The following is a 24,926-nucleotide window of genomic DNA, read 5'->3' as shown; positions in this document are numbered from 1 at the left end:
GAGGTCGAGACAGGAGGACTGCTTAAATCCAGGAGGCGGAAGTTGCAGTGAGCCGAGACCGTGCCACTATACTCCAGCCTGGGCAACAGAGCAAGACTCTGTCTCAAAAATAAATACATTTTAAAAATAAAAAATAAATAGGTACTTACTGTTCTAACCTCTTTCTACGAATCAGCTCATTTAATCTTCACAACCAAGTGGTAGGTACTATTAGAATCCTGTAGTTCCAATGGGGACAGAGAAGTTCAGCAACTTGCCCAAGCTCAAGTGGAGGCAGGATTTGAACTCAGGAACATTAATTCCAGTATCTAGCACATCATTACTGTCTCCCCGCAAGTCTTCAGGGCCCCTTCCCCTGAGCTTACCCACCCAAACCCACCGGGGCCTCCCCATCCTTGGAAGCCTTTGCCTCCAAGGATGGGCTTTGCATGTGGTGGCCTCTGAGCCACCTGCTTGAATTCCAGAAAAAAACCAGATGCACTGCGGGGAGAGGGACCCATAGCTCCAGGACACAGCAAGGCCTCAGGAATACCTCACGATCAATTGATTGCAGGGCCCAACACTGCTGGGCTCACTTCAAAACAGTCCTTACTTTTTTTTTTTTTCTGAGACAAAGTCTCCCTCTGTCTCCCAGGCTGGAAGGCAGTGGTGCAATCTTGCCTCACTGCAACCTCTGCCTCCTGGGTTCAAGCAATTCTTCTGCCTCAGCCTCCCGAGTAGCTGGGATTATAGGCGCCCACCACCACACCCAGCTGATTTTTGCATTTTTAGTAGAGATGGGGTTTCACTATGTTGGTCAGGCTGGTCTTGAACTCCTGACCTCGTGATCCGCTCGCCTTGGCCTCCCAAAGTGCTGGGATTACAGGCATGAGCCGCCGTACCTGGCCTGTCCTTTCTTTAGGGAGACCTGGAGGGGGGCACAGAAGAGACCAGACTTGGGGCCCCAGAGCGAGTGGTGACTTTGCCACCTGCTGACCACATACGCATGGGTAAGTCATGTGACCTAGCTGAGCTTAGGGAGAATAAAAAGATCTTGCAGGATGGTGGGGAAGGGCTACAGAGGCTACTGTTTGCTCTTCTGGTTGACAGTGCATGGCAGGTGTTGTCAAGAACGGCTGCCTTCCATGTTCCATTTTTTTCCGGAGAACTCGGGCTGAACCCATAACCACAGAAGACCCCTTCCCTTCCCTGTGTTTTTCCCAACTGCTTAGTTCACACAGGGAAATCTCTGCTGGGGGAAGGTCTCTGCCTGGCCTCCACGGAGAACGTAACGTAGCAGAGACAAAAACCTCAGGCTGGGCGCGGTGGCTCACACCTGTAATTCCAGCACCTTAGGAGGCCGAGGCGGGTGGATCACCTGAGATTAGGGGTTTGAGACCAGCCTGGCCAACATGGTGAACCCCGTCTGTACTAAAAATACAAAAATTAGCTGGGCGTGGTGGCGGGCGCCTGTAATCCCAGCTGCTCAGGAGGCTGAGGTGGAGGATGCAGTGAGCCGAGATCGCCCCATTGCACTCCAGCCTGGGCAACAAGAGTGAAACTCTGTCTAAAATAAATAAATAAATAAATCAATAAAGACGTGCACCCCACAGCAGGTGCAAGGCTTAAGAGACAGGAGCCAACAGTCAGCCCTGCCCAGGCCAGCGAGCGAGAGGCTAGGAGCTCCCACCAGAAAATTGCTTGGCTTGGTGGGCAGACCTGACCAGAGTCACCTGGTGGACCTGTCCCCTGGGCACCACCCAGGGCCGTCCCAGCCCATTCTGCACCTGAAGGAAGTGAGTCTCCTGCAATCTGCAGTCACCCGAACTACGGGGAAGAAAAAAGGGGTGTGCCCTCCCTCTGTCTCCACTGATGCCACCCATGGCCGACCTCGGCAGGCACACAAATTCTCCAGCTGACTCAGAGGCAGCAGAGCGTGACACTCACCACAGAGGTACATTCCACAGGTGGCTCTGGTGGCCACACAATGGGGAGACACAGGTCAGTGCTCAGGACAGGGCTGACAGGCCACACGACCAGAAAGGCAGGGTCGGGGCACATGGACCTTCTGGAACCCGGGACAGAACCAAGGGTACGTACCTGAGGGTGGGAGTACTCCCTCAGCTCCTCACCCACTCCCTGAGCACCTACCCGGTGCCACCCTGAGGGCCTGACCAGCATCTTGTCCCCGCTACGTCCCTCTTTTCCCAGCCTTGCTTACTCCCCAGCTGCAGGGACAGGAGGAATTCCGTGGCTGAAGGACAGGGACAGACACAGTCAGGCCCTGATCCCCAGGGCCTCCAGCCCAAAGTGGGAAATCACAGTCCCTCCCAGGGGAATCACCGTCCTGAGGACTCCATGGCCTCTTCAGTCCTACACCTTCATCAGAGCCCTTTCTTTTTTTTTTTTTTTTCAATTTGAGATGGAGTCTGACACTGTCGCCCAGGCTGGAGTGCAATGGTGTGATCTTGGCTCACTGCAGCCTCTGCCTCCCGGGTTCACGTGATTCTCCTGCCTCAGCCTCCCAAGTAGCTGGGATTACAGGCGCACACCAACACACCTGGTTAATTTTTTGTATTTTTAGTAGAGACAGGGTTTCACCATGTTGGCCAGACTGGTCTCCAACTCCTGACCTCGTGATCCGCTCACCATGGCTCCCAAAGTGCTGGGATTACAGGCGTGAGCCACTGTACCCAGTCTAGAGCCCAGTCTTTGAGCACCCTGCCGTGTGTTCTTCAGCCCAGTGCTGGGCACCCAGGGGGAGGGACGAGAGTCCATGTCCCAGGACGGCCAATGCCCATTTGCTTGGGCCTTGTCACAGGGCAGCTAAGAAGCCAAACCAGCCAAGAAGCACCTCCCGGCCTCCTCTGGGGCTGGGCAGTGTGGGCTCCTCTGGCTCACACATTTCTGCTGGAACCCATGGGTTCATGCTAAGACCACTTTCTTCCCTCGGGCAATGTGCTCTGCCAGAAGGGCCTGAGTCTGAACCATGTTCTGGGTCGCCACGGTCCAGAGCCTGTGAGTGAGCAATTCCTCCCGAATTCAGGGGCTGCCAAGGTCGCTGCTGCCAGGTGAGCACTCAGGCCTAACTCCTGCGGTCCTTCTTGTGGCCGGGGCAAGAGTGGCTGGCCTCCACAGTAGGCCCAGCCTGATGACACGCTGTTCTTTCAGCACACACAAAAAAACCTGCTGCAAAGTGTGGTGGCTCATGCCTTCAATGTCAGCACTTTGAGAGGCCGAGGCAGGCGGATCGCTTGAGTCCAGGAGTTCGAGACCAGCTTGGGCAACATGGCGAGATGCCGTCGCTAACAAAAATACAAAAAATTAGCTAGGCATGGTGGCGCACACCTGTAGTCCCAGCTGCTCAGGAGGCTGAGGTGGGAGAATCACCTGAGTCCAGGAAGTCGAGGCTGCAGTGAGCCGAGACTGTGCTACTGCACTCCAGCCTGGGTGATAGGAATGAGACTGTCTCAAATAAATAAATAAATATAAAATAAAATAAACTGTTAGTCACGTCCAAAACCAACAGCAACAGGCTCTCTGTGGGGCTGTGCAGTGTGCAGGCTCACCATGCAGGTCTGAGAGCTGAGTGTACTTTCTTTGCTTTTTTCTTGTTTTTGAGACGGAGTCTTGCTCTGTCGCCCAGGCTGGAGTGCGGTGGCGCAATCTCGGCTCACTGCAAGCTCCGCCTCCCAGGTTCACACCTTTCTCCTGCCTCAGCCTCCCGAGCAGCTGGGACTACAGGCGCCTGCCACTGCGCCCAGCTAATGTTTTTGCATTTTTAGTAGAGATGGGGTTTCACTGTGTTAGCCAGGATGGTCTTGATCTCCCGACCTCATGATACGCCCATCTCAGCCTCCCAAAGTGCTGGGATGACAGGCGTGAGCCACCGTGCCCCGCCACTTTCTTTGCTTTAATTTCCACCTCCCAGTAGGTCAGGTCTCCGGGCCTCAATCTTTTCATGTGCAAAACGGGAAGAACAATTCCCAGGGCTGCTGGGAGGAAATTTGTGGAATTTATGTTCCATGCACGCCTGGACTATAAAAATATTCCGTAAATATATAAAAACTCTAGTAATTATATATACTTTAAATCTAAAGATTATTTGTAAAAACATTATATTCATGGAGATATTGAATTTTAACCTTGGTCTCTTCTCAGCCATAGCACCAGGCCCTAAGCTGAATTAGAACATTCCTCTCTAAGCTGGTCTGAATTTTTAGCTGGGTGCCAAGAAAAATGCCTCTTGTCCTGCCCCCACATCAGGCTCTGGGCATGAAGGCCTGTCCAGCCTTCCTGGCTACCAGCAGCTTATGTCTCAGCCTCTGGCTGGCCCAGGTGGTCAGACCTATTTAAAAAGTTGGGCGGGAGCTCAAGTCACAGCACATCCAGCTTTGGACCTCACTGGTCTCTGCCTGTTCCTGGAATGCGAGCCCAGGAGCCCTGGATGCTGGGGCTTTGCAGACTCTCCGCTCTTTCCCTCACCTAGGAGCCGCCTGACTCTGAGGACTCTGCCCATCCGGGGCTGGGTCCCTTCTGTGACCTGCTAAGGCCAGCACACGGGGAAAGAAGGCAAAGCCAGAGGCCACCTCACTGATGTGGCTTACGGGGTTCTGAAATGCTCCTCGCCCTACAATGCTCTATCCGCAGGATTCCAAATCCACCCTACCCCCTTCTAAAAGCAGCTTTATTGGTTTTAAATAAAATACAATAAACCGTACATATTTACCGTGTGCCATGTGACATGCTCTGACATATGTACACACCCGCAAAACCATCACCACAATCAAGACAGTGAAAATATCCATCACCCAGTTTCTGCCTACCCTCTGCAATAAGCCCACGTTCCTACAGGAGCTTTCTGTCCCTGTAGATTAGCATGCATTTTCTAGTCTCCTTAAATGGAATCATATCATATATACATTTTTCCCCTGGACTCTGTCACGCAGTAAAATTGAGATCTCTCTATGTTGTTATATGTATCCACAAACTGGATACATATAACATATGTATATGCTTTGTTACTGAGGATTCCATTGCACAATATTACCAGTTTGTTTATTTTTTTATCTGTTGATGAGCCTTTGGGTCGATTCCAGTCTTTGGCTATTACAAATAAGCTGCTAAAACCATGTAGGTACAAGTCTTCATATGGATGTGTATTTCCTAGGTGAGTAAACACTCAGGAGTGGAGCAGCTGGGTCTGATCTTACCCTATTTTAAAATCTTCATTTCCCCATGACTTACAATCCCCTAAAACAGCATACGATTTACTTTTTGCTATATTGTTTGTTTGCTTTCTCCCTTCCCTCCCTGGCAGATGGTATTTTTGCAAAGTTGAACACAAACGTATCTCCCATGCCACATGCCTTTTATAGTGTGGGGTCTGGCTGGCCTGTCACCAATGGAAAGTGGCGGAAGTGATGCTAAGTGACTCCTGAGACTAGGTCATAAGAAGCCTGGCAGCTTGCACTTGGTTTCCTGGAGCCCTCTCTGTGGGAGCCCTGAGCTTCCATGTAGAAAGTCTGACTACTATGCTGAAGGGGCTGCAAACGGGCACGTGGTTGCCAGACCCAGCTGAGCCCAGACGTCCTGCCATGGCACCAGATATGTGAGTGAAGCCATCTTGGGTCGTCCAGAGGAATAGCATGGAAGGGCCCCCACTGACACCATAGAGAACCTAAGAATCGCCTAGCTGAGCCCTGCAAAATCCCTGATTCACAAGATCATGAAATGCAAGAAAAACGGTGGTTGCTTCATGCCACTAAGATTTACAGGCAGTTTGTTACGCAGCAGTAGTGACTGGTGCACCCTTCTAGAATGTAATCTCCACAAGAAAGGATCTTTGTCAATTCTGCCCACAGATATACCCCAAGTGCCCAGAACAATGCCTGGCAAACAATAGGACTTCAACAAGTATTTGTTGAATGAGTGGGATTCTAGTAATATTTTAGTAACATTAAAATGATGTCTACTTATGGAAAACTAGCACTGGTGCAGCAGTGAAGGATCTGTGTCAGACACAAAGCTTCAAATCCAAATGCTGAGACTCGCATGCTGTATGATCTTGGAGCCTCAGTTTCCCCAACTGTAAAGGCAGGGTGACCCCATCTACGTCATGGGCTGTTCTGGGGATAATGTGAAGAGAAGGCTTATGGCATGCTCAGGATAGGGCTGGCTCTGGGAGGTGCTCCACACGTTTTGCTAAATCTGAGTGAAACTGCAGTCCCTGTTCCCCACACGTCCTCTACTGTGTTGGATTCAGTACCCCAAAGCCCTGCTACCTCCTTTGCTGACTGACCATGAGCCGGGCTGCTCTACAAAAAGAGCTCACAGGGGACGAATCATTTGAGGTCAGGAGTTCGAGACCAGTCTGGTCAACATGGTAAAACCCCATCTCTACTAAAAATACAAAAAGTAGCCGGGCGTGGTGGCAGGTGCCTGTAATCCCAGCTACTCGGGAGGCTGAGGCAGGAGAATCGCGGGAACTTGGGAGGCAGAGGTTGCAGTGAGCTGAGATTGTGCCACTGCACTCCAGCCTGGGCGACAAGAGTGAGACTCCATCTCAAAAAAAAAAAAGTTCCCTGTCTGAGGTCAGGAGCACATTCCCCTGGGAGCCAAGCAGGGGTGAGGTGAATCAGGGTCAAGGCCTGTGTCAGACTTCACCCTGTGTCCACAGCCACCTCGGACCTGTGCTCAACTGAGCCAAGCTCAGACACTGCAGAGCAAGAGTGCCCTGCACTGCCTCTGAGGCCACCTCTGAAGATGGACCCTCCCCTGCTCACACCAAAGTTCTTCTCCTGGGATGGAGGCCAGTGTGGCTTTCATTTTCTTGCCACGTTTTCAAGGTCGTGTCCTGACTCTGTCATGGCCAGGTAGGCACGAAGACCTGTACAGTGATGGAGGCCATGCTCCAAGCAAAACTTAATGGGGTTTTGGGCAAGGTCTTCTGAAAGGCATTTGGAGAGCGTGGCTTGACGAACACGGAGTCCTGTCCTCATTCTGCGGAATCCATCTCTGACCTTTCCTGGCGAGGGGCAGGGGAGGGCTGGATTAATTAAAAGCTGAGGATCAGAGCGTGCCCCTACCGTAAACACAGCCTCTGGCATTTCCGGGGGCTGGAGCGTGCTCAATGCACTGCAGGGGGAAGGAGGATGAGACCGGGAGGAGGCAGGAAGAAAAACTTCTGTCTGGTGTGGCCAAGACAGCAAACTTGCAGCCTTTCTTCCCTGGGACCATTTCCAGAGCAAAGGCTGAAAATGCATTCAAACTCCTGGTACCGAATGGCGTGAACCTGGGAGGTGGAGCTTGCAGTGAGCCAAGATCGAGCCACTGCACTCCAGCCTGGGCAACAGAGTGAGACTCCGTCTAAAAAAAGAAAAAAAAAAAAAAAAAAACTCCTGGTGTCTCCAGGGAAGGGGCCTCTGAAAGACACCTACTTCCAGATCCTCTCCTCTTTCTCCTCGCTTCCCTATTTCCCCCCTTTTCCTCTTTTCTGCTGTGATCACCCCTGAGAACCTCAGAATCAAGGAAGTACCTGCTAAATATCTATGAAGAATATCGGTTTGGAAAACAGACTCACTAGGGATCAAGCTTTGGCTCCAAAACCTACTAGCTAGAAGGCTGTAGAAGAATTTTTCTTTTCTTTTCTTTTCTTTTTGAGACAGAGTCTCGCTTTGTCGCCTAGGCTGGAGTGCCGTGGCGCAATCTTGGCCCACCACAACCTCTGCCTCCCAGATTCAAGCAATTCTCCTGCCTCAGCCTCCTGAGTAGCTGGGATTACAGGCACGTGCCACCACGCTTGGCTAATTTTTGTATTTTTAGTAGAGACAGGGTTTTACCACATTGGTCAGGGTGGTCTCAAACTCCTGACCTCGTGATCCGCCCGCCCTGGCCTCTCAAAGTTTAGGGCGTGAGTCACTACATCCTGCCGGAAGAATTTCTTAACCTCTCTCATCCCCATTTTATAGATGGGGAAACTGAGGGTAACAAACACTGCCCATCGAACAAGGGCTGTTGGGAGGATTGATGACTCACACAGGCAAACGAATAAAGAGAGTGCCTGGCAAATTCCGAGTGCTAAATACATGCTAGCCGAAATGATTATCACCCCAAAGCGATGCAGTATGTGTTCACACCTCAGTCTTCCCAACTACAAAATGGGCTTAACCTCCCCTCCCCAGAACACGGAAGAGTTGAGCTCTGGTAAATGTTTCCAAAACAAGCATCAGATGGGCGTGGGTGAGTGCTAGAGGGTGTCTGTGCATTTGCAAACAGACCAGCCTTTCCGTTGTTCTCAGGATAACTGGGAGATGTCCATAATTAGAACCTTAAGACATCACGGAATCTACTAAGAAGCTGATCCAAGTGTTGAAGCAGACGCCGGAAAGGGCACATGTTAAGGAGGCTGTGTGGGGGACAGGGACGCCTGTGGGAAGGCGCTGTCCTGGCTGCCTGCCAACTCCCAGAGGGTCATGGACTTAGTGCTAAAAACCCCAGATGAGGACCAGGACACCAGTTCCTCGGGTGCAAAAAAGCCTACTGCATAAAAAGCAAAGGGGACAAAGTTTGTTGCAATATGTAGATTGTCAGTCACCAGAACCCCAGACTCCAGGGCGGGTTCTGGAAATGATTCTATTGAAAAGGATCTCTGTGTTGGACTGTGAGTCACGGGGCTGCCAAGGAATCCGGCCTTGCAGAGCTCCGCCCACGTGATACAGGGCTTGGTCAGGTGGCTTGCTTTGGCCAATGAGATATCAGCAAGCATGACAAGCGATGGCTTTAAGGCACTTGTGCAAGGATCTTAATGGGGAAACTGGGTATACAGCAATGCTCTGTACTATCTTTGCAACTTTTCTGTAAACCTCAAACTACTCTCAAATTAAATAATGATGATTATTAATTATTTTAAAAAAGTACTTGTGGGCTGGGCGCGGTGGCTCATGCCTATAATCCCAGCACTTTGGGAGGCCAAGGCGGGTGGATCACTTGAAGTCAGGAGTTCAAGACAAGCCTGGCCAACATGGTGAAACCCTGTCTCTACTAAAAATGCAAAAATCAGCTGGGCATGGTGGCGGGCGCCTGTAATCCCAGCTACTCAGGAGGCTGAGGCAGGAGAATCGCTTGAACCCAGGAGGTAGAGGTTGCAGTGAGCCAAGATCATGTCACTGCACTCCAGCCTAGGCGACAGAGTGAGACTCTGTCCCCCCACGAAAAATAAAATAAAATAAAAAGTACTTGTGCATTAGGGCATGGGTTTTTTTAAGGAATCCAGCTGCCCTCTGAAGCAGCCAGGGTTAGGGTGCTGAAAGCAAGTCCAGTGACAGCTATAACAGAACAGAGCCTGGGCACTTCTTCCAACTGACCATCAATTATTATCAACTGGATCAAAATGTGGAGTCTAAGTAGCCTTTAAGGGGAATCTCTTAACAATATTTAAAAGCAGTCAGTACTATGTTAGGAAGACATTCTGTCTGCAGAGTTAAACTTTTTGGAAGCTTCCACTGAGTTCTGAGATTTACCAGTGAAGAGTCTTCTACGTCAGGGCTGTGGGACTGAGGGGCTGGCTCAGGGTGGGCCCCATGCAGCAGCCCCGAAAGCCACCAGGCTAAAGAAACAGCAGTAGCTTCAAGCATATGAATCACTGAAGAGGAACATACACATTCAATGCCGGGTGATAAACTGCACAGAAGATGAACACGTCTTTGATGGAAGGAATGAGACTAAGAATGGAGTGCGGATGTGGGAAGGGACACAGGAAACATCAAGTAGCTTTTCAAACCCACACAGTGCTGTGGTGACAAGGATGTGTGTCTAAGAAAGCAAGTGGGCATGGCCGCCCCAGCACGGATGACACATCGTTCTATTCAACAGCCTCTCAGGCCACCTACTACCCCACTGTCTGCAGGACTGGTGACATCTGCAAAGGCAGCCAGGGCATGGCTGCACCTGCTGGGAACTTTAGTCCCTCAGCCCCACCGACACTGCTGGGCTTAAGACAGTCTCTGCAGCCTAGAACTCCTTGAAGCAGGAATGCCTATGGGATAGACTTTCATCTATGGGCCTGGTTGGCCACTTGGAAAAATAGGATTCAAGTAACATACACTGAGTGTGTCGTAGGTTTCAGGCATGTCTCTAGACTCTTGAGCAGGTCCTGGAATGCTCTGAACCACAAGCATTGGCATAGGCTCTGGTGTAGGGAAGTTTGCAGGGAACATTTGGCGAATGAGCAAATTAAATAATAAAGTTGTATTTCTTCCAGGAGCTCCGTGTAAGGCAGGTGACTCACTCTGTGGCAGGGAAAAGGCTCCCACAGACCTTAGTCCTTCCAGAAAGGAGAGGAAATTCCATATCCTTTCTTCTCCTCCACACTCAGTCAGTGTCAGCCAACTCCACCTGCCCTGTGCTGGCTGCTGTGTGCCCTGCAGGGGTCTCTAAAGGAAACAGATGACCCTCACATGTCCTAAGCCCTGAGACAGGGCAGCGTTTAGGGCTGCCAAGTCCAGGGAAAGAGAGGGCCTGGTTCGTTTCCTATTCTTGTTGTAACAAAGTGACACAATGCAGTGGCTTCACACGGGGTCCCCAAGCCCCATGCCATGGACTGGTATTGGTCCCTGGCCTCTTAGGAAGCAGGCTGCACAGCAGGAGGTGAGGAGCGAGTGAGTGAAGTTTCATCTGTATTTACAGCTGCTCCCCATCGCTCACATTACTGCCTGAGCTCCACCTCCTGTCTGATCAGCAGCGATGGCATCAGATTCTCATAGGAGCATGAACCCTCTTGTGAACTGTGCATGCGAGGGATCCAGGGTGTGAGCTCCTTATGAGAATCTAATGCCTGATGATCTGTCCCTGTCTCCCGTCACCCCTAGATGGGACCACCTAGTTACAGGAAAACAAGCTCAGGGCTTCCACTGATTCTACATTAGGGTGAATTGTATAATTATTTCATTATATATTACAATATAATAATAATAGAAATAAAGTGCACAAGAAATGTAATGCATGTAATGCACTGGAATCATCCCCAAACCATCCCCCAACCCCGGGAACCTGGTCCGTGGAAAAACTGTCTTCCATGAAACCCATCCCTGGTGCCCAAGAGGTTGGGGACTGCTAGCCTAACATAACACAAATTAATTAATACAAATGAATTTTCTTATAGTAGTTCTGGAGGTCACAGGTCTAAAATGGGTGTCACTGGGCTAAAACCCTGGTGTTGGCAGGGCTGCCTTTCTTCTGCAGGCTCTAGGGAAAGTCTGTTTCCTTGCCTTTCCCAGCTTCTAGAGGCCTCCTGCACTCCTTGGCTTGCAGCCCCTTCTTGCCTCTTAAAAGCCAGCAACAATGTGCCAAGGTCCCACATTGAATCCCTCTGGCCTCTGCTCCTTGGGTCACATCTCCTCTGACTCTCTCTTCTGCCTCCCCATCTACTTTCAAGGGCCCCTGTGATCAACTGGGCCCACCAGAGACTCATCCCAGGGACATCTGATTGGCAACCTTTGCTCCCCTTTGCCGTGTGACCTAACTCATTCACAAGTCCCAGGAATTAGGCTGGGAACATCTTTGGGAGAGGGGGACATCATTATTCTGCCAATGACAGGCCCTGAGCCCATTGGGCAGGGAAGCTGCTCCAGAAAGCTGCCTAGAGGATGCGGAGCCTGAACCTGGACCAGGCGGAAGAGTGACCATCTGGAGGCTGGGGGAGAATAAAATACAAATGCAGAGACCTTGAGGGGACAGAAGGGAGGTGATGCCATCGGCACATCCCGGAGCCACACAGATGTAACCACACCACCATGCGCCAGAAGGACAGTGACCAGGCTGCAAAGAGAGGGAGAGGGAGGGAAATGAAAATGGGGACATCCTAAAACACCACACTTCACATAGTGACTCCTGCTGAAAAGCTCCAAGGTCCCCGAGCTTCTGGTGTGATCGTCGAGTTCACTGTGACCATCGCCCACCATCTGCCTGAAGCAAAGCCTCAACATCAGGTGTCCCTTCCCACCTCCATGTACAGACTAGTCTTCCAGCCTTTGTTCAAGTCATTTTCCCCCAGTAATACATATGCGGGAGCTGGGTGCAGTGGCTCATGCCTGCAATCCCAGCACTTTGGGAGGCTGGGTCGGGCGATCATCTGAGGTCAGGGGTTCGAGACCACCCTTGGCCAACATGGTGAAACCCAGTCTCTACTAAAAATACAAAATTAGCTGGGTGTGGTGGCACATGCCTGTAGCCCCAGCTACTCGGGGGGGCTGAGACAGGAGAATTGCTTGAACCCAGGAGATGGAGGTTGCAGTGAGCCAAGATGGCACCACTATTCTCCAGCCTGGGTGAGACAGAGCAAGACTCCGTCTCAAAAGGAAAAAAAGAAAAAAAAAAAAAGGGTAAAATACCCATTTCGAAGCGCAAATTAGACCAGAGGATTTTAACGTAGCAGAGTACAAAGGATTAGGTTTCAGATGCGCACTGCAACGAACCTTCAAGAAACTACCACTGAGTTTTAGCATGGTATCAAAGAACACTCACAATTATCTAACAAGGCAATGAATATGATCCTTTCTTTTCCAACTATTAATACAACACTGTGTGCGCCAGATTTTCAACCAGAACAACAATCCCACTAGACAGACAGAGCAGAGATGAGAACTCAGCGCTCTGCCATGAAGCCAGACACCAGTGAGTTTTACAAAAATGTTTAAAAACCAGTGCTGCTCTTCTCATTCAAATCTGTTTGGGAAAGTACAGCTACTTCTCATTAAAAGATAACTGTATTGGTGGGGCAAGGTATCTCACGCCGGTAATCCCAGCACTTTGGGAGGCTGAGGCGGACAGATTGCTTAAGATCAAGAGTTTTAGACCAACCTGGGCAACACGGTGAAATCCTGTCTCTGCTAAAAATACAAAAATTAGCCGGGCGTGGTGGCGGGTGCCTGTAGTCCCAGCTACTTGGGAGGCTGAGGCACGAGAATCACTTGAACCCAGAAGGCGGATGTTGCAGTGAGCCGAGATCATGCCCCTGCACTCCAGCCTGGGTGACAGAGTGAGACTATCTAAAAAAAAAAGAAAAGAAAAGAAAAGAAAAAGATACTGTACTTATATTAACATATAATGAATTTATTATGATGATTTTAAAATAAATCACTGAAGATTTACATCCTTTTTCTAGTTTTAATTTTGAAAACATTAATACTGTTTGAAAACATTAATTTTGTTCATTAAAAATGAACAAAAGCTCTTTGGGGGTCTTCAATTCTGTAAAGGTGTAAAGTGGTCCTCAGACCAAAAAGCTTAAGAAATGCGTCTTACGAAAATAAACAGATTTACACACACGGATCTTTATGACAGTGTTCTATAACGGCAAAAACACAAACAGAAAGACAGAGAGAGAAAAAAAGTAGAAACAACTTAAATGTCTAATAATAGGGAAACGGCTAAATAAATTATGGTATCTCCATTTGCTAGAACATTATGTAGTCATTAAAAATTATGTTTTCAAAGAGTATTTATTGTTGTGGGAACACGCTCAAAACACTTGACATGCTGTTAAGAGATTTAAAAAGGAATGAAGCAAATTTTCACCATCATTGTTTCTGTGCTGCCTTGATTCGCGGGGAAATCATGAAATTGAGGAGGCCTGAGGAAATCAACAGACACCCCAAAGGGGTCCCCCAGGCTACACGCTTACCACATGAGCCAGGCAGGGCTCATGCAGTTTATACATAAGATGATACCATTGATGAGCTGGGCTTGGTGGCTCATGCCTGTAATCTCAGCACTTTGGAAAGCCAACTCGGGCAGATCGTTTGAGCCCAGGAGTTTGAGACCAGACTGAGCAACATGGCAAGACTCCGTCTCTACAAAAAAATACAAAAATTAGCCATGCATGGTGGTATGTGCCTGTAGTTCCAGCTACTCTGGAGGTTCATTTGAGCCCAGGAGGCAGAGGTTGCAGTGAGCTGAGATTGCTCCAGTGCACTTCAAGCCTGGATGACAGAGTGAGACCCTGCCTCAAAAAAAAAAAAAAAAAAATCTCTCTCTCTCTCTAAAACAATCATTCAGGTTTCTGTCTTTAAGCTCATGAGGAGACCAAAATTCAAAACCAAACTTTCCCACACTCATTTCCAAAGAAACAAAGGAATCTTCTAAGCCCCCGTTTTTCCCAAACAGGATTCTTTTCATTGCTTTTGTGTTGTAACCACAGACTGATGTTTTGGGTGCCTGCTTGAATTCCTATTCCTCTCACATGCTAGAAATTTCGGGTCTCATTCAAACACAAGACGGCGGGGGAGTTAGTTGGAGAGGGAATCTGCCAGGGGGTAAGTCTTTGGGGGCTTTGCTTTTTCCCACGTTAGGGACACTGGATGTTAACAAGTGTCACCCAACATCTGCTGCTTGCTCGGCTTGCGCGTTTATTCCCCCTCTCCTCATTATAGGCATATAAATCCCTTTCCATGCCCTGGACTCCTTCTGCCCACATCTGTCTGCAATTTACTCACCATGTGCTGTGGCTGGTGAAGCATCTTATTTATGACTTTGTAGAATTCCAGGCAGGATGCTCGTGGTGGCTGAAGGTGCCCATCTCACTGCCTTTCAGGAATGCTGCTACCTTGAGCTTGGATGGGCTCGGGGGGGGTCTCAGGTCTGGACCACCCCTCATGAGAATCAGACAAACAACATCTCCAAGCAGATCTCAGTATCGGCACCAATGGTACTACACACCAGGCCATGCACTTTCTAGCTCAATCTTCACAACAACCCTATGAAGTAGCTACTGTTTATCAGTCCCAATTATAAGAAACACAGGCATTGTTACTATTACTCTCAGCAAAGCAATAATGGGGCAGGGAGGTTAAAGAATGCATCCAAGCTCTAAAACCAGAAATACCACTTGACCCAGGAATCCCATTACTGGGTATATACCCAAAGGATTATAAATCATGCTGCTATAAAGACACATGCACACGTATGTTTATTGCAGCACTATTTACAATAGCAAACACTTGGAACCAGCCCAAATGCCCATCAATGACAGACTGGATAAAGAAAATGTGGTACATACACATCATGGAATACTATGCAACCATAAAAAAAGAATGAGTTCGCGTCTTTTGCAGGGACATGGATAAAGCTAGAAACCATCATTCTCAGCAAACTATCACAGGAACAGAAAACCAAACACCGCATGTTCTCACTCATAAGTGGGAGTTGAACAATGAGAACACATGGACACAGGGAGGGGAACTTCACACACTGGGGCCTGTTGGGTGGTGGGTGCAAGGGGAGGGAGAGCTTTAGGACAAATACCTAATGCATGCAGGGCTTAAAACCTAGATGACGAGTTGATAGGTGCAGCAAACCACCATGGTACATGTATACTTATGTAACAAACCTGCACGTTCTGCACATTCATCTCAGAACTTACAGTAAAATCAAAAAGTAAAAACAAACGAATGCATTCAAGCTCACATAGCTAATAAGTGGTAGAGGTGGGATTCAAGCCCAGATCTGACTTGAGTCTGCTGTCACCACCACTGAAGTAAGAATGGCTTCTGTCTCTCGCATCCGGGCCAACTTCCTTCCCCGTAACACACCCAGAGGGAAGATGAGGCGTGTCTGTGCAGCGGGAAGAAGTCTCTGCTTCTGCTGCTAATTAGCTCTGTCACCTTGGTCAAGTTATTTACTTTCCCTGAACCTCATTCAGGCGTCTCCACCTGAGAAATGGGGTTTCCAGCTCCTGGCAGGATTGAGGTGAATGGTAAGTCATGTGCTTAGAACGGTGTTGGCACCCAGTAGGTGCTCAATAAAGCTTCCTTTTTCATGAATACTGACAAGTCCTTGTTGCTTATATTAATATTCCTACAAAGGGGTAGATCTCTGCATCCCTGGGCAAGGCCAGAGATCTTTGGTGGTGGATAAGAAATCTTACAGCACAGAGTTAGGAAAGATTGCCTGTACAGCTGTGTGCCTTGTGGGCTAAAGAGAGAAGGAGGTACATTATCATAACGGCGGGAACTATTTATCACCTTTCCAGGCATTACCTCCTTTCATTCTCACAACCTCCTGCAAAGCCACCGTTAATGTCCCATCACTCAGATCAGGAAACTGAGGTTTGGAAAGCTAGGTTGTACATCCCAGTAGCTGAGGATGGTGGTGTAAGTGAGCCTTTGCTTAACCCCCGGCCCATCCCTCTAGGCCCAGGAACCGCTAAGGGAGGTTTTTCTCCTCCTCGCAGGTCCAGAAGAGCACACAGGGGTGAAAATCCTGTCCCTGGTCAAAGACGTGGAGGTCAGCATCTCTGTCCCTGGGACACAGAGTGGGAAAGGTGACTGAGCAGCATCTGGCTGCTTTCTGAGCCACTCTATACTCTCCACTACATGAGAAAGCTTCACAAGACCAAACGACAATAGCTTGCACAGCCTGGGCCCAGCAGCACTTGCTTGTGGGAGGTTCCCGAGACGTGGGTCTCCATCCTGACGAAGGAGAATGGATATTACAGGATCCTGGGAAACTGGGCATGGAGGATGGCTCACACAGATCTGCCTAGATTGCCGGGTGGCTGCATAGAGGCGAAGTGTGCCTGCTTGGCAAAATGACTTCCCAGGCATGCCATCTCAGCTGGGCCACAATGTTCCCCAAAATCCACTGCAGCTTCAAAAGACCACCCAAAACGCTGCCGCCATGGCCCCACCAGAAACAAGACCCCAGAAGAAGAGGGTCATCTAGCTGCCTCGGAGAGCAACATGTACTGCTGAAAAGAACATGTGTCAAGAGTGTTGTGACACTGGATACAAGCTCACCCTCAACTGAGGACTTCCCAGGCTTTCCGGGGGATGGTCAGCTGGGCACTGGAAAGATAGCCTTCTTGGCCTGCTGCCCACATCACACCTTTTGTCAGCGAACTGGCTCTGACTGAGCCAATTAACTGTCCAGCAAAATCCATTCTCCCTTTTTCCCTGTTAGAGTCCTAGCTGGGTCAAGGCCACGCAGCTAGAAACTACATTTCCCAGAACCCTCTGCATCTAGGAATGGTCACATGACCAAGCTCTCACAAAGGCAAATCTCTGGCCCTAGATTCTGGCTCTTTCCCTGGCGTTTCTCATGGACCGAGGGGAAAACATACACCCAACCAGACTCAAATGCTCACTGGGGGGTGGTTAAGGAAAAAACAGATTCTTTAAGCCTCTGTGTTTTGGGGTCTCTTTGTTACAGCACATGGTATTAACCTAATTAATAAACCTGCTTTAGCTTCAGAAACAACATTTTTAAAGAGGATTCATTGTTCTAGTGAATGATAAGTGGAAAGCAGGTTGCAAAGCTTTATTGTCCTTTCTAGAAGCAGCAAAGACACTGAGGGGGCTTAAGAGAATCAGTGCAGACCCCTAAGGCTATGTTTTCCCCAGATGTTTCATGCCTGAGTTCTCCAAGCACTGTGGAGTCCACTGACAGGTTACATGATGGCTTCCAACCTTTCTCAAATAACCTGCTGAGACCCTTCTTCCAGCCCCACAGAATGTGGGCAGGTGCCTCCCAGGAGAGAGGGATGTGGGTCCCTCCAGGGAAACCAGGCTGAGCATGTGGACACCAGTTTCCTCATCTCCTAAATTAATTTCTGGCTGAAGACACACCAGCCACATGGTAGTTACGGGTCTGTGGTCCTTGTCTTCAAGAAACCCCCTGGACACTACACCATGTCATCTTCCAACTCCTTCCTGTGGGCCCAGGAGAGCCCATCATGGTGAGCAAGAGGGACGCATGGGACACAGACATGTCCTCCAGCAGAGAAACCAGTGTAGCTGCACTGTGCTCTGAGTGGAGGCACCGAAGGACCCCAAGGGTGCTGGGTAAGAGAGACTGGGCTGCTGGGCCAGCGTCCTGGTCCAGCCAAGATGCCCACCCACTAATCACACCCCAGAGGGAGGCACCTCACATCCAGCCATATGGGCAATGTGTGATGGTCACACTGGAGGAAGGAATGGCATCTGCACCCACCCCACAAGATGCAGAATTCCACTTGCAGAAGGGACAGGGCAGCCGTGGCTGGAGGTGGGTGCTGGGAGACCCCTGTGTCCATCTGCGTGCGTCACTTCCGCTGCATGGGGAGGACCCCAGATCCCTGGGGCCTGAGCCCCCAGCAAAGGAACCGCCGCTCACTCATTACTCACCCTGCAAGGCTTCTTTGGCTCTGGCTAGCTCCTGCTCCTTCTGGGCCAGTTGGACCCTGAGCTCGGTGGCCGAGAGGACCTCGGAGGACTTGCCGCCCTGCGACTCCTCCAGGTCCTTCGCCAACATCTCCTTCATCTGCCGGAGAAGGTGAACTTCCTCCTGGAGCCGCGACACTTCTTCCCGCAGGAGCACTAGGGGAGAAGGGCACAGGGTTAGAGGACAGGAACGTCGGCTGCCGCTCACTCGCGTTTTCTGGGGATGGTTTGAGGTTGCTTTGGCTTTTCTGTTTGCTCTGCATTCAGGGCCTTTCCTACATATGTGAAGGGAGGAGAACCCCTTGAAACCACTGCCTTATTCCAAGGAGCCCCAGCGCCAATTTTAGGCCCCACCCACAGTCTGCAGAGCGCACCTAGTGAGATCCCCCACCCGCCACCACGACTTCCGGGGAATCCACTGCCACTGTCCTGCACTCAGAATGTCCACTCCAGTGGCCGACGGTCTTAGGAGTTAGTATCATAACCACGAGCCAACAGTATGCTGAGTTGAGTTTCATAAGCATTATCTCATTTAAGCCACCAAAACCTTCAGATGCTAGGGACCATCATAATCCCATTTTACAAATTAGGACCTCGAGGCCCAGAGAGATTAAGTAACTCCAAGTGGTCATAAAGTTAGTGCGTAGCAGAGCTGGGATTTGAACCAAGGCCTGGCTGACTCCACAGCCCGGACTCCCAGTCTCATGCTTGGGAAACAGCCATAGAAAGGCATATTCAACACATTTTGCAAAACACATAACCTTGAGGAGCTCAGCACTGTGTACAAACAGAACTTACGCATTTGCACCTGACTGTCCTGCAGGAAAATAGGGTCTAATGAGCAGTGACAAGGTGACACCGTGGACAGAGGTTTCTGCAGCACTTAAATCCAACCCTACGTACAGTGAGGCCCCAGGAATGGGGCCAAGGAGAACACTCAGGCCCTGGGTGCTGGAAGGGACCCAGAAGGTATGTCATCCTCTCAGAGTGACAGCCATGTCCACCCAGGTGTTGTCAGCTTCTCAGTCTTGTGGGCAGATACACACACCCACACCCAGGTCAGCTCACCTGGGCAACGGTGAAAACATAACTGCTGAGGGGTGCTAGAGGCAATCAGGCTGTGCACAGGCGCCAGGCTACGTATACCTCTGCATAACTCTTAGGAGAGCGCATTAAGAGAAGGAGCAAACCTCGCTTAGGAGACGGTGGAAGGACACGCTGAAATATTCATTAAGCAGGTCCCCTTGAGAATGAACAGATGAAGGTGCCACACTCACCAGCCTCGTGCTGGCCACTGGGCCACCCCCACCCTCCGCACACTGCCTTCCCCTTCCTTCCCTCATTTTACATCACAGAGGGACCTGGGGAGGGGACAAGGGCAGCCCTGGCTGGGGCCAGGCCTCTGCCTACATCCTCTCTCTCTTCCCATCTACAGCCACACTCGTCCCCCTCTCTACAATATGCCACGCTCTTTCCAGCATAGCGCCTTTGTCTCTGCAGTGCCCTCCACCTGAACATCCTTTCCTGGTTCTTCCTGTGGCTGCCTCCTCATTGTGACACAAGCATCCACTCCACATCACCTGCGTGGAAGGGCCTTCTCTCACCACCCTGTGTGATACTCTATTTATCTGTCTCCTTCCCAAACTCAATGTGGGCTCCAGGGGCGGGTGGGGGTGCAGGGCTGTCTGTGTCCATCACTGCTATGGTGGAAGCTCAGCACACTCTGCCCCGCCGCCCTGCACCCTGCCACCCTGAGCCCCGGCCTCCTTCCTCCTCGCTCTTTCTCCGCAGTAGCCGTCAGCGCCTGTCATGCCGTGTGGATCTGTTTATCCACAGGCTGGCTGTAAGACCCAGGAGGGCGGGAACTTGAGTCTGCTTTGTCCATGGCCGCATCCTCGTGCCTAGAACAGCACCTGGCACCTGGCCACCCTCGAGAATGAACAGACGAAGGCGCCGCACTCACCAGCCTTGCGCTGGCCACCCGGCCGTCCCACCCTCTGCACGGACTCCTCTCCTCCCCACACTGCCTTCCCCTTCCCTCCATTCCACATCACAGAGGGACCAGGGGAGGGGCCAAGGGCAGCCCTGGCTGGACCGGACATGTGCAGGTAGAGCCAGGAGCGTCCCTGCTGCTAAAAGGGGATGTGTACTCCCTGGATGTCCGGTGCACAGTCCTCTCCCACGAGGGTCATGGAAGGGGCATGGCTGGGGGCACAGCTTTGGAGTCACCAGGTCTCCAGCCAGGCACGTGGTGGCTGATGAGCAAGTCCCTCCCTGCTGACCCTCGGACACTGCATCTGTTAAACAGGTCTAACCCTCATTGGCTGTGAGGCTCCTCGGAGGCATTGGAAGTGCCCCTCCTCATAAAGGAAATGCTCCATGTACACAGGAAGTGTTCCATGTACACAAGAAGTGCCCTGGGTACACAGGAAGTGCTCCATGTACATAAGAAGTGCTCCATGTACACAGGAAGTACCCCATGTACATATGCTAGAAGTGCTCCGTGAATGCCATGTACAGAGAGGGTGCAATAATGGTAATGCACTGCCCTCTCCTAGATGCCCTACCCTCGCCATCAGTGCCTGCTGGCAATCTCTAAGGCACTACAACCCTCTGGACTCCCTAGGCATCCACTGGCCTCGAGGCTGAGTGGGCAGAGCCAGGTCCAGGGGAGGGGGCAGGCAGAGGGGGAGCAGGGCTGAGCCCTGAGGATGGAGCACCTCTCTCCCACCAGCCGCCTTGGGAAAAGGTGGTGGCATCTCCAGCCCCTATTCCCTCATCCATCTCACGTCACTTCCTGAGGCCACGATGGGCCCCGCCACCCCTCTAAGGAGAGGAGGCCTCCCAGGGTACTTCCTTGCCCTCCCAGCTCCTCCTAACCTGAGTCCTTCCTCCCCACAGAAGCCGGAGGGCGCCTCTGAGGTGCAAGGCACATCTCACTTGGCCCCGACGGCCTCCCCGCCCCACTCGGCATATTAGCTGCCTCTTCGGCCCTGTCTGAGGCCTCCTTCAGGCTGCCGGCTTCTCTCAGTTCTGGAAGGCGCTAGACTCACTGCACCTCGGGGCCTCCGCAGAGCTGTGTCCTGCCTGGGAGCTCCTCTCCCCTCTTCACAGTTTCCTTCCCGTCACTCTGTCTCAGCCTCACTGTCACAGCCTCAAGAGACCTAAAACGGCTCCGCTCCTGTCCAGTGTCAAGAGCACAGCAGGCAACCCGGACAAAACCCCGTAGCGACAGGGAGGCTCACTCACTCCCAGCTGCGTGCTCGGTGGACACAGGATCCGAGAGCAGGGCCCGATCGCATATCCTGCCCTGTCTCCTTCACTATCGGGTCTCGAGTGCTGGAAACAGTGTCTGTGCGACACATCAGGGGCACTCGGTGACGTCTGTCGAACGCCTCCATCCACCTAACATGGAGAGGTCCCTGCCCGTACCACGCATGGCTCTGGGCATGGGGGCACTGGGGTGAAAGCCCCAGACAGGCCCCACTCTCAGGTTAGTGCTCCTGGATCCCACCATCAAAGGACCCCCAACCTCATGTGCCACGGAGGCAGCCCAGGAACTGTCCAAGTCTCTTAGCAAAACTCCTAAGTAGGAGGTTTGCTTTTGGGGCCACACCCCTGCCCTCTTTCTGGGTAAACATTTGGGGCCCACCTACACTTCAGGCCAGGAAACAGAAGGGAAGACTCCTGGCCTCAAGAAGCCTCCAGCAAATAGACGCACATACAAAGAAATAGAGATGGAAGGGGCCACACGTACTCGGAGCACTCAGACACCCTTGAGAAGTTGGTGGCATTCCAGATGGACCCTAGAGGATGCGACTGGGGAAGGAGGAAGTGGTGTGAGCAAAGGCAGCTGCAAAGCTGGAGGGTCTTGAGTGACCAGGAAATGGGTGCCAGGTGAGGAAGAACGGGAGGAAGGCTGGAGAGGTCAGATTATGAAAGGCTCAGCCCCAACCACCCCTCAGCGCTCCTGCCTCAGCTCACTATCTCTAGCAGTCGCCAAGGCTGGAATTTTCTCCTCTTGATCAATACTCTACAGTCTTCCATCCTGCCAGGGCCCCTGTTCCCTACTCGACTGTCACTAAGAGTCTATTTCACAATAAGATGTGAGTGACTGCTAACAGTATGTCCGTTGTCACACAGGTAGAAGAGGCAGGTTTGTTTTTGCTTAATTTTTTGTTTTATTGAGATGGAGTTTCACTCCTGTTGCCCAGGCTGGAGGGCAGCGGCGCGATCTCGGCTCACTACAACCTCTGCCTACCGGGTTCAAGTGATTCTCCTGCCTCAGCCTCCCGAGTAGCTGGGATTACAGGCTACAGGCCTGCCACCATGCCCGGGTAATTTTTTGTATTTTTAGTAGAGACGGGGTTTCACCATGTTGGCCAGGCTGGTCTCGAACTCCTGACCTCAGGTGATCCACCTGCTTTGGCCTCCCAAAGTGCTGGGATTACAGGTGTGAGCCACCGTGCTGGTTTTTTTTTTTTTTTTTTTTTTTTTTCCAGTGACTTCTGGGTCTCCTCCAACCACCCGAGGAAGCCGCCAAGATTGTTTACTGTTGTCCAGGAAGAAGGCAAAGGATTCCAAGACATTTGGCTTCAAACCTAGGCCTGGCCAGGGCCTCGTCTTGACTTTGCACAAGCCTCATGTCACTTCTCTGGGTCTCAGTTGTCATGTATGCTGCACAGATGCCACCCACTTAGGGTTGCCAGAGTAAGCAAAACAAAACAAAGTAATGCCAAACAAACACCCCTAGACGCACAGATAGATTTGAATTTCAGATAAACAACAAATCATTTTCAGTGTATGTCCCAACTACTGCATGGAACATACCTATATTAAACATTGATTCATCACGTATCTGAAATTTAAATTTAACTGGGCGTCTTGTGTTTTATTGCAGCAGTGCTACTCCCATCTCGTGGGGATTTTGACACCATGAAATGGGACAACCAGGGGAGCGGGCTTTGCCTGAGCACTGCACAGGAGGGAGGCGGGGCAGGCACAAGAAGGGCATCTGCCAGGGTCTTCTCTGCACCCTGCACTCAGATGAGAGCAGAGAGTGAGATGGAGCTGGGTACCATGTGCCTTTCTCTTTGGCTAACAGTGGCAAAGGCAGATTTTTTTCCTGCGCGCTTCCTAACAGGTGTATCTGACGCCTAAGCCCCACCCCTCCAGTCAGGCTGTGAATAAGCTGATGGGAGCCTCAAGGGCGGGTCACCAGGTGCGGCACCTGCAGGAGCCAAGTCTTAGGAGACCAGGCTGGAAAAACAACCCCACGGAAAGAGAGAGGCTTATCGGAGCTTGCTAACTGCACCTGCCCCAGCTGGGTGTGGAGGCCCAGGTCTCGCATCCCCCAGACTCTTCCAGGAGTAGAGACGGCCCTGGGACTGCAATCTCAGCCTAAGCGCCAAGAGCACAGCCTCTCAATTTACCAGTTCTGGGGCCACCACGAGGCATTTCTCCTCCCTGGGCCTCGGTGGCCTCACCTGTAAAACAGGGGAGATGGGAATAAATAAGACACGTGTAAAGTGCTTACATGTGCCTGGCACACTGAGCACTGTGTCCACAACTCATCTTCCCCTCTGCAGACGGGACCAACCACATTTCTGAAGAAACAATAAAGAAGCTGCCATTGGAAGACTTGCGTTTCTTCCTCAGAGGAACTATTACGTTGCTGTGTGACCGTGGGCCAGTCACTGTCTCTCACAGGCTGGAGTACAGTGGCTGGATCTCAGCTTGTTGCAAGCTCCGCCTCCCGGGTTCACGCCATTCTCCTGCCTCAACCTCCCGAGTAGCTGGGACTACAGGCGCCTGCCACCACGCCTGGCTAATTTTTTGTATTTTTAGTAGAGACAGGGTTTCACTGTGTTAGCCAGGATGGTCTCAAGCTCCTGACTTCGTGATCCGCCCGCCTCGGCCTCCCAAAGTGCTGGGATGACAGGCGTGAGCCACCGCGCCTGGCCACAGGTGACTATCTTACGTACAAATTAATTAAAATGAAAAACTCAGTTTCTCTAGCCACATTTCAAGTGCACCCACGTGGCTAGGAGCTAAGGTAAGGGACAGTGCAGATCCAGACCGCTGCCATGACTGCACGGAGCTCTCCTATTGGTGCTGGGCTAGAGGGTGTGAGATGAAGATGGTATTTGTTAAGCATCTGGAGCAGCTCGGGCTGGTGACCCAATGACAGGAGAAAGCCATTTGCCAAAGGCAAGACAGCTACTGAGGAAGGAGTCATCCTTTCTGGAGAAAACTTTCCTGGCCTTTGCCCAAGGACAAAAACCTCCAAAGATTGATTGGGTACCTTTCTGCTGACACTGGGGAACCGCAGTGCCCTCAGGCCTCTGAGTAGAGGGGCCCAAAACCCATGGACTTAGCAGAGTTCTCGTGGCCATAGTAGCAGGAAGTAAATATTGTCTGGGAAACGGTGGCCCTCCTGCCCCAGGGAGCCAACTGTTACCAATGGTGCCACCCTCGGGGGGGACGAGGATACCAGCAGGCAGGCCATGCCGCAGGTCCCCGGGGCCTCCTCTCCAAGGGAAAGGGGGTGTGGGGTACCCACTCAGAGGAAAGGTCCATACCAGGTGGCAAAGGGAGCTGGGGCAGACCCTTGCCCTTCTGCAGCCCATCTCCTTTAGTCTGCAAAAGCAATGAGTCCCACTTTTTAAAAATGCTGTTTTCCAGCTTCCCTTTCAGCTAGGGTTGTCCATGTGACACACTTCTGGCCAGTGAGGTGCAGAAAAAAGTCCCTTA

At 51.2% G+C, this 24,926-nt stretch overlaps 1 protein-coding gene across 6 annotated transcripts in view; it reads right to left on the bottom strand.

Moving 5' to 3' along the window:
- KAZN (kazrin, periplakin interacting protein) overlaps positions 1-24,926 on the bottom strand; it is a 1,237,957-nt gene that overhangs the window by 136,979 nt on the left and 1,076,052 nt on the right. For 5 of the 6 annotated variants that reach the window (XM_003891151.5, XM_031669652.1, XM_009198556.2 and 2 more), the window contains one exon: positions 18,138-18,329. In XM_003891151.5, coding sequence (XP_003891200.2) covers positions 18,138-18,329 — 192 coding nt within the window. Of the gene's footprint in view, positions 1-18,137; positions 18,330-19,363; positions 22,412-24,926 lie in introns of those variants that run through there. The other variant, XM_009198461.4, reaches the window with a different exon arrangement.

The sequence above is a fragment of the Papio anubis genome, chromosome 1, assembly GCF_008728515.1.
Source record: "Papio anubis isolate 15944 chromosome 1, Panubis1.0, whole genome shotgun sequence".
Taxonomy (NCBI): Eukaryota; Metazoa; Chordata; class Mammalia; order Primates; family Cercopithecidae; genus Papio; species Papio anubis.
Note: the sequence above shows the minus strand (reverse complement) of the source record. Positions and strands in the feature narration are given on the sequence as shown.